The 9,319-nt window shown below is 45.1% G+C and overlaps 2 protein-coding genes across 2 annotated transcripts in view; one reads left to right on the top strand and one right to left on the bottom strand.

Moving 5' to 3' along the window:
* znf839 (zinc finger protein 839) overlaps positions 1–2,874 on the top strand; it is a 12,590-nt gene extending 9,716 nt beyond the window's left edge. Inside the window, exons 5-9 of the mRNA XM_034865895.1 lie at positions 317–395; positions 505–609; positions 1,359–1,446; positions 2,569–2,771; positions 2,869–2,874. Of these exons, the coding sequence (XP_034721786.1) occupies positions 317–395; positions 505–609; positions 1,359–1,446; positions 2,569–2,771; positions 2,869–2,874 (481 nt within the window). The remainder of the gene's footprint in view (positions 1–316; positions 396–504; positions 610–1,358; positions 1,447–2,568; positions 2,772–2,868) is intronic.
* Positions 2,875–5,201: 2,327 nt separating this feature from the next.
* On the bottom strand, positions 5,202–8,856 carry cinp (cyclin-dependent kinase 2 interacting protein). Its single transcript, XM_034865894.1, has 5 exons — positions 8,850–8,856; positions 7,951–8,131; positions 7,024–7,153; positions 6,346–6,475; positions 5,202–5,468 (listed from the first exon to the last, which is right to left on the bottom strand). Exons 1-5 carry the CDS (start codon positions 8,854–8,856, stop codon positions 5,266–5,268), a joined length of 651 nt encoding a protein of 216 aa, XP_034721785.1. The 3' UTR covers positions 5,202–5,265.
* Between the last annotated feature and the right edge of the window lie 463 nt (positions 8,857–9,319).

Below are 9,319 nucleotides of genomic sequence, written 5' to 3'. Positions count from 1 at the left end.
GTGTGACCACGGACCTGTGTCGGACCAGAAACAAACTTTAAGGTTAAAAGCATCGATAAGATTTAAAAAGTCTTTTGCTAGGGGAGTTGTAGGACAACATGCATGAATATTAATATCCCCTACAATTAAAATCCGGTCATATTTCGGCATGATTTCAGACAGGAAATTGGAGAAGTCACAGATAAAATCCTTATTATATTTAGGAGGCCGATATATGACTGCACATAGTACCAGCTGAGACTGACCTAATTCAAACATGGTTAGTTCAAAACTAACTTCTTTGAATAACATTGACTTATTTACAATTTTTACAAAGCTGGGATCAGACTCTGCCTGGACCGGGGATCGAGCCTGGACCGGGGATCGAGCCTGGACCGGGGATCGAGCCCTGCAGGGCCAACTTGCTATCTCAAACACAACTCCCTTACTTACTCTCTCTGTGTGTGTGTGTGTGTTTGTGTTTGTGTTTGTTTTTGTTTGTGTGTGTGTTTGTGTGTGTTCCAGGTGGCCCGGTGTCTGGGGATCCTGGATGAGGTGAACAGGATGAAGGTGGTTCCTGGAGCGTCTCCCAGCTCCAGTCTGACCAATAAGAACGTCCGATACATGGAGGTAAACTGGATCAGGACTCAGAGTAGAATCCAGGTCTGGTTTAGATCCAGGTTTGGTTTGCATCCAGGTCTGGTTTAGATCCAGGTTTGGTTTAGATCCAGGTCTGGTTTAGATCCAGGTTTGGTTTAGATCCAGGTCTGGTTTAGATCCAGGTCTGGTTCCAGTATGTTTAAACCAGCTGTGTTCAGACGTTCTGGTAACCTGGCTCAGATTAACCCAGGACATCTTCTGGTGACCTGGCTCATATTAACCCAGGACATCTTCTGGTGACCTGGCTCATATTAACCCAAGACATCTTCTGGTGACCTGGCTCACATTAACCCAGGACATCTTCTGGTGACCTGGCTCACACTAACCCAGGACATCTTCTGGTGACCTGGCTCACATTAACCCAGGACATCTTCTGGTGACCTGGCTCATATTAACCCAAGACATCTTCTGGTGACCTGGCTCACATTAACCCAGGACATCTTCTGGTGACCTGGCTCATATTATCCCAGGACCTCTTCTGGTGACCTGGCTCATATTAACCCAGGACATCTTCTAGTGACCTGGCTCACACTAACCCAGGACATCCTCTGGTGACCTGGCTCACGCTAACTCAGGGCATATTTTGATGACCGGGTTCAAGCTAACCCAGGACATCTTCTGGTGACATGGCTCATATTAACCCAGGACATCTTCTAGTTACCTGGCTAACGCTAACCCTGGCTAACGCTAACCCTGGCTAACGCTACCTCTGTTTACAGAATTCTAAGATGCTGCCGCCTTCAAAGAGATTCAAGATGGAGAACAGCGTTTCCGTTCACCAGAATGGGATCCAGACGGTCAAAACAGGTACAACTTCTACACCCGCACTACACCCTACTACACCTGACCTGTACTACACCCTACTTCACCTGACCTGTACTACACCCTACTGCAACTGACCTGTACAACACCCTACTGCACCTGACCTGTACTACACCCTACTACACCTGACCTGTACTACACCCTACTGCACCTGACCTGTACTACACCCTACTGCACATGACTTGTACTACACCCTACTGCAACTGACCTGTACTACACCCTACTACACCTGACCTGTACTACACCCTACTGCACCTGACCTGTACTACACCCTACTGCACATGACTTGTACTACACCCTACTGCAACTGACCTGTACTACACCTTACTGCACCTGACCTGTACTACACCCTACTACATCTGACCTGTACTACACCCTACTGCACCTGACCTGTACTACACCCTACTGCACCTGACCTGTACTACACCCTACTACACCTGTATTACACCCTACTAGGAACCACAAACTATTGAGACATTTTAAAAAGAACTAAAAACTTTTATTTTTAGCAGAACCTATGATTTTTAACTTTGCACAATAATGTTGTTGCACTATTTTTTTTAAAATTGTTTTTATGCTTTTATGATCTTACCTGTAGCACTTGGTCTTAAATGTAAGGTGCATTACAAATAAAATGTATTATTATTAATATTATTATTATTACTTCACCTGACCTGTACTACACCCTACTGCACCTGACCTGTACTACACCCTACTGCACATGACTTGTACTACACCCTACTGCACCTGTAACTGGGCTTGGATTTACCCTCTGCTGCTCTAAATCGTTACTGGCAGCAGAAGCATTGCTGCACAAGACGATAGCTAACACTACGCAGCAGCTAACGTTAGCTTAACAAAGCTAACGCTACGCAGCAGCTAACCTTAACCTACCGTAGCTAAAACTAGACCACCCAACAGCTTTTTTTAGCCTATCACAGCTAGAAGCTAGCTTAATCATGGTTAAAATGCATCAAGAGGAACTCCAGTTGTAGTAAAGTTCCCTTCTGCCATCCAGTGGTAAATCGGTTAAAATCCCTCCATAATTCAGCTCTGTCCAGACGTTTAAACTGAACATGTTTCTGCGTTTCTACTTTTCTCTCCCAGGCCGGACCACACTGACCCCGGCTGTGACCCCTGGCGTGACCCCTGGTGTGACCCCCGCCTTTACCCCCGCTGTGACCCCTGCTGTGAGCTCTGTGACCCCCGATGTAACCCCTGCTGGGACCTCTGTGACCCCCGGCGTAACCCCTGCTGTGACCTCTGTGACCCCCGGCGTAACCCCTGCTGTGACCTCTGTGACCCCTGGCGTAACCCCTTCTGTGACCTCTGTGACCCCCGGCGTAACCCCTTCTGTGACCTCTGTGACCCCAGGCGTAACCCCTTCTGTGACCTCTGTGACCCCAGGCGTAACCCCTGCTGTGACAGATGTGAAGCCCTGCTCCGTCTCCTTTTCTCCTCTGCTGATTGCAGGCGGATCCAAACAGCTGAGTACCGCTGCTGCCTCCAGGTGAGGTGGCCACACCCCTATGTATGAAACCACACCCCTTCCATATGAGACCACACCCCGCCCTATGAGACCACACCTCTACCGTATGAAATAACAACCCTACCATGAGACCACACCCCTATCGTATGAGACCACACCCCTACCGTATGAGACCACGTCCCTACCATAGGAGACTAGTTTGATGTTACAGCTCATAGATTTTTTTAATCAAATCATAATTTCAATAGTTATTTAATCAGTTGAGCTTTTCCACAATCTTCCCTTGGTTCCACGGGGTGATAAAGTGTATCACTGTTGCACTGTTGCTTGCTCTGGAGGAGACTACTAGAACTGTTGGGTCCTTGTAAATTCTGGAGTGTGGTCTATCTGTATAGTGTCTTGAGATAACTCTTGTTATGAATTGATACTATAAATAAAATTGAATTGAATTGAATTGAATTGAAAGTGTTTCTCTGCTCCCTCAGGGTCTGTGGCTCCACCACCACCCAGGCTCTGCCCCCTGACTCGCCCATGGAGGTTGATCCTGTGGCTGCGAGCCAGGACCGGGTCCTTAGCTCCGGAGACATCTCGGCCCAAATGAAGGAGCTGGAGAAAGCTCTGAGTTCAAGTCCTGAGGCTCTGGAAAAATCCGGGAACCCTGCAGAATCACAGACTCCCGAGTCTGGCCTGGTCCCAGATCCTGGCTTCACCCAGACCTCCGTGCCCACCCAGACTCTGGCTCCTCCTCAGCAGCAGAAGGACTTGTCTGTGGCGCTACAGGAGGGCCAGGAGATCTACATCCAGACGGAGGGACTGACGGTGCAGATGGCCGAGCCCGGTCTGGACCGGATTGTGATTGTCAACGGGCCGGACGGCACCACCATGCACATCCAAACCCCCGAGGGCGTCCCGCTTGAGGCGGTGCAGGCGCTGCTGGGCATCGAAGCATCAGATGCAGCCACAAATCCTCAGTGAACCTGAACACACCACACTGCCAGTCTGCATCATCAGGGTGGTGTTCTAAACCCCGGACAGAACCTGAACACACCACGCTGACAGTCTGCATCATGAGGGTGGTGTAATAAACCCCGGACAGAACCTGAACACATCACGCTGACCGTCTGCATTTACAGGGTGGAGTTATAAACCCCGGACAGAACCTGAACGCACCACGCTGACAGTCTGCATCTACAGGGTGGTGTTGTAAACCCCAGACAGAACCTGAACGCACCACGCTGACGGTCTGCATCTACAGGGTGGTGTTGTAATTGCTGGACATAACCTGAACGCACCATGCTGTCTGCAGCTTTAAAAAGTGTGAGTTAGAGGACTAACGGGACAATGTGGTCCTTTAATCTCTCGTTGACCCGTGAAGTCTTTCCCAGGTCGTCCCCAGAGCTGCCGTCTGAAAGACTTCTGCTTTTCTTTTTCTCTTTTCTGATATTTAAGAAAAACTCAGAGAAGCAAGCGGCTTCAACATTATTCTCACAAGGATCCGTTTGAGTTCTCACGCTCACAAGTCTTATTTATCGTTCTCCGATTGGTTCCTTCAGTTTCTCCGGCCGTTTTTAAGGAATCTGGACTGATTAACTTGTTTTTTCCTTCAGTGTTTCCATATCTGAATGTGTTAATTTCAAAGTAAAAGCTGATTAGTTGCTGTTTATATGTAGATAAATACGAAAAACAAAGTTTAAAAAAGTTGCACTATTTTATTACTTTTTATAAAACTACACAGCGGAACATTAATGGAACGTTTGGAGAACGTTAATGAAATGTTTTCGGAAAGTTTGGAAAATGTTTTCGGAACGTTTTTGAACTGAAAACCCTTTGGAGGAAATGAAAGTTTGCTGATTTGTTGATGGTTTAAAACATTTCCTCTTCCTCCAATAAACTGATCTGACGAACTCGACTCCTGTTTGTCATCACTGAATGATGACATCACTAAATGATGTCATCACATGATGGATGCTGCCGACGGGCGGAGGACGTGAGAACTAACCCATTATTAGAGAATGTCTGATGATAAAAGATTCTGCAGATATTAAAAACCATTTTATAGAGGGGCAGTAAACGTGGACTTTGGGCAGGTAGAAAGAAACCGTTGAACAATAGGTTTTTATGTATTATATAGACAGTAGGTATTATTTAAGTTAATATCAGCAGCATTTCTGCAGACAGAACTTCTGTTTCTGTTTTACATGAAGACAAAGTGCAAAACAAATTAAATACTTTATTTTAAACAAATTAAACAAAACCCTGAATGTCAACACATCTCCACATGGAGCAGAAACTCAGTCTTTAATTCTGTGGGGGGGTTATAGAGGGCGGTGTCCGGTCTCCAGCAGCAGAGCCTCCAGTCCGAGTCTGGTCTGGGGGGGGAGGAATGGCTGCTGCAGCCAGCAGGACAGGTAGACCATGCAGAGGTCAGATGTCGCCGTGTGACCCACTTCCTGCAGGACCAGCTGCTTCAACTGCAGCTCCTGCTGGAAGGATGCCAGCAGGAAGCCACACGCTTCATCTGAAACATCAGAAACAGACTCATCTGAAACATCAGAGAAAGACTCCTCTGACTCATCAGTAACATCAGAAACACCCGTCAGACTCATCTGAAACTGACTCATCAGATGAGTCTGAGACACACTCATCAGACTCATCTGAAACCTCAAACACTCATCTGACTCATCTGAAACATCAGAAACACTCATCTAAAACAGACTCATCAGATTCATCTGAAACAGACTCATCAGACTCATCTGAAACCTCAAACACTCATCTGACTCATCTGAAACATCAGAAACACTCATCTGAAACAGACTCATCAGATTCATCTGAAACAGACTCATCAGACTCATCTGAAACCTCAAACACTCATCTGACTCATCTGAAACATCAGAAACACTCAGTCTCATCTGAAACAGACTCATCAGAAACATCAGAAACACTCATCAGTCTCATCTGAAACAGACTCATCAGAAACATCAGAAACACTCATCAGACTTATCTGAAACAGACTCATCAGACTCATCTGAGACACACTCATCTGAAACATCAGAAACACTCATCTGAAACAGACTCATCAGACTCATCTGACTCATCTGAAACAGATTCATCAGACTCATCTGAAACCTCAAACACTCATCTGACTCATCTGAAACATCAGAAACACTCATCAGTCTCATCTGAAAAATCTGAAACACTCATCAGACTCATCTGAAACAGACTCATCTGAAACCTCAAACACTCATCACACTCATCTGACTCATCTGAAACATCAGAAACACTCATCTGACTCATCTGACTCATCTGAAACCGACTCAGACTCTTCAGAAACATCAGACTCATCAGAGTCAGGTTCTGGTGGCGTGGTGGCTGGGTTGGGATTTAGGTTAACTTACTGAAGTGTTTAGTACTCCAGCTGTGAAACAGAGGAACCTTTCTTCCTTCAGGTCCAAACTGAAACTCCTCCAGATCCTGAACGCCTCGCTGTGATGTCATCAGACGCTCCATCTTCGTCACCACGGTGACCTGACAGGAAGAAGAGAAACATCAGAAAAAACCTGGAAGTCACTAAATAAAAACCTGATCTCGTCTTAATTCTGATCTGCAGGTCATAGAAAACCCCCCGAGTTCCCTCACCCCCCACCCCCCAAGTAGAACTATTCAGAGGTTATTGGACCGTCCAGTTTAACAACAAGTAGAACTATTCAGAGGTTCAGAAGACATACTGGTGGACATTAACTACCACTTCTTCTTCTTCTGCGTTTTGTGGCAAGTTGCAACGATAAAATGACCTAAACCTTAATCAACTCGTTATTCATTCAGGAGATAAGGTTTCATCAGCGTTTCTCACATAAGAAGAAAATCATCAAGATTAATCTGATGAGACCAACGCGTTTCCTTTGAGTCGACGTTCATCAAATTGATTGTTTCCATAAAGAATTTTTGGATGGAAACAGAGCTATAAAGAAGGCTCGTTCCATCAACCCCTTAACGGACCACAAACATGGCAACCCTACACAGATAATGTGTAACTACGGTGTCTTTGTAAGGTACTAAAAAGCGAGGGGGTTCACCATTTTATGGACGACGTCCTGCAGTTTGCAGCATTCTTCTTGCAGCTCTGCAGCGCCCCCTGGCTGCTCGGACATGGCCGACGGGGGGGAGGGGGGGTCGTCCAGCAGCAGACGCTGATCACTCTGCGATCTGGAGACAGAAAAGAGAAGTGAGGTCATCATTATCATGCAAGAACCCCCCCCCCCCCGTGTCCTGCTGTGGGGGCCAGTTATGTGACAGAGATCAGACTTGTGGGGGTGTTTTGCACTTTGTCGCTGTGTTTATCTGTAACTGACTGTGTGAGGGTGATAGCCGTGATGTAAGAGTAGAGCACCTAAAGTAGAAAGTAACCAGAGTACCTAGAGTAGAGAGTAACCAGAGTACCTAGTAACCACTAGAGTAGAGAGTAACCAGAGTACCTAGAGTAGAGAGTATCCAGAGTACCTAGTAACCACTAGAGTAGAGAGTAACCAGAGTACCTAGTATCCACTAGAGTAGAGAGTAACCAGAGTACCTAGAGTAGAGAGTAACCAGAATACCTAGTAACCACTAGAGTAGAGAGTATCCAGAGTACCTAGAGTAGAGAGTATCCAGAGTACCTAGAGTAGAGAGTGAGTAGAGAGTAACCAGAGTACCTAGAGTTGAGAGTATCCAGAGTAACTAGAGTAGAGAGTATCTAGAGTACCTAGAGTAGAGAGTAACCAGAGTACCTAGTAACCACTAGAGTAGAGAGTAACTAGAGTAGAGAGTAACCAGAGTACCTAGAGTAGAGAGTAACCAGAGTACCTAGAGTAGAGAGTATCCAGAGTACCTAGAGTAGAGAGTAACCAGAGTACCTAGAGTAGAGAGTAACTAGAGTAGAGAGTAACCAGAGTACCTAGAGTTGAGAGTATCCAGAGTACCTAGAGTAGAGAGTATCTAGAGTACCTAGAGTAACTGTAACTGACCGTGTGAGGGTGATAGCCGTGATGTTTCCCGCGGCGGTAAAACCGTCCTCGTTCAGTTTTTCCCAGCGGAGCATCAGGTTGTGCCAGTCGGCCGCGTTGTCTTTGATCTTTCTGCTACTTCCTGTGACAGCAGGGCACTTCCTGTTTGGTGATGTCACTGTGATGTCAGCAGACAGAGAACCTCGTTAAAGCCAGATAACTCTCGTTATGACCCTAGAAACTAATTATGGTCTAAATGGTGAAACTGATCGTGGGACGGTGAATTAATGAATGAATAAATTAATTAGTTAATGAAGTGATAAATTAATGAACTAATGAATGGATAAATTAATGAAATAATTTGCGTTTCTGGTAAAAATGGAAGATTTAAGAAGGGCTGCACGATTAAGGCCAAAACAATAAACACCATTATTTTGATACAAATTTTGATTGCGATTATTCTCATGATTATTTGTTGATTTTAACCAAAACTAATTTTATTGTCACATAGGCTGAGCCTATGTCCATGGACGTGATGGACGTTAAGAAGTCAGAAAGACTAAATCTGATCTCAGATCATCTCCAGTGTGTTAATTAAAATCCGTACCAGATCTCATGTAGAGCATTCTGAGATCTACTCTGTCATCATTAAAACAATAGAGACTGGGGACCAGCTGATATGGGGTCTGATTAGATTGTATTAAATCAGAATCTCACCACAGTGTTTTGGTCACTTCCTGTCCAGCCTGAAGGCGGCTGGAATCGGCTGGACCTGTCCGACTTCAACGCAGCTTTTTGTCCCCCCCCCCCACTCGCGGAGCCTCGTTTCCTCCTCACTAACCCGGTTCTAGCGTTAGGCTACTAGTTACGGGTCGTTACAGTTAGGGTCAGCTCCAGTTCAGAGAACAAGAGAAACTTACCTTCCATCCCTCGGCACCACGGACGGATTATTATCGTAGACTGGTAGGATTACTACAGTGTGGGCGGTGACGATCATCCCTTCCGCGGTCTTCTTCTTCTACTGCTTTATTTGATGACGGACTCTTAGCGCGAGGATATGTATACCGCCCCCTATCGTGTCGGAATATTAAAACATGACCCTGTTACACTCTGAGACCGTTAATAATAATAATAATAATAATAATAATAATAGTAATAAAAATAATAATAGTCATAATAATAATAACAATATACAGGTTACACCCGAGGACTGAGAATAATAATAATATTAATAATAATAATAATAATATACAGGTTACACCCAGAGACTAATAATAATAATAATAATAATATACAGGTTACACCCAGGGACTAATAATAATAATAATAATAATAATAATATACAGGTTACACCCAGAGACTAATAATAATAATAATAATAATAATAATA

Source organism: Etheostoma cragini, unplaced genomic scaffold (genome assembly GCF_013103735.1).
Source record: "Etheostoma cragini isolate CJK2018 unplaced genomic scaffold, CSU_Ecrag_1.0 ScbMSFa_3110, whole genome shotgun sequence".
Lineage (NCBI taxonomy): Eukaryota > Metazoa > Chordata > Actinopteri > Perciformes > Percidae > Etheostoma > Etheostoma cragini.
This window is presented reverse-complemented; position numbering and strand designations above follow the sequence as displayed.

Excerpts from the sequence above, each read along its gene's own strand:
- cinp (XM_034865894.1), bottom strand. Across the intron at positions 7,154-7,950 it reads ACGGCTATCACCCTCACACG|ATCGCAGAGTGATCAGCGTC; the intron begins GTCAGTTACAGT and ends TTCTGTCTCCAG. Across the intron at positions 5,469-6,345 it reads CTGGAGTACTAAACACTTCA|ATGAAGCGTGTGGCTTCCTG; the intron begins GTAAGTTAACCT and ends CTGATGTTTCAG.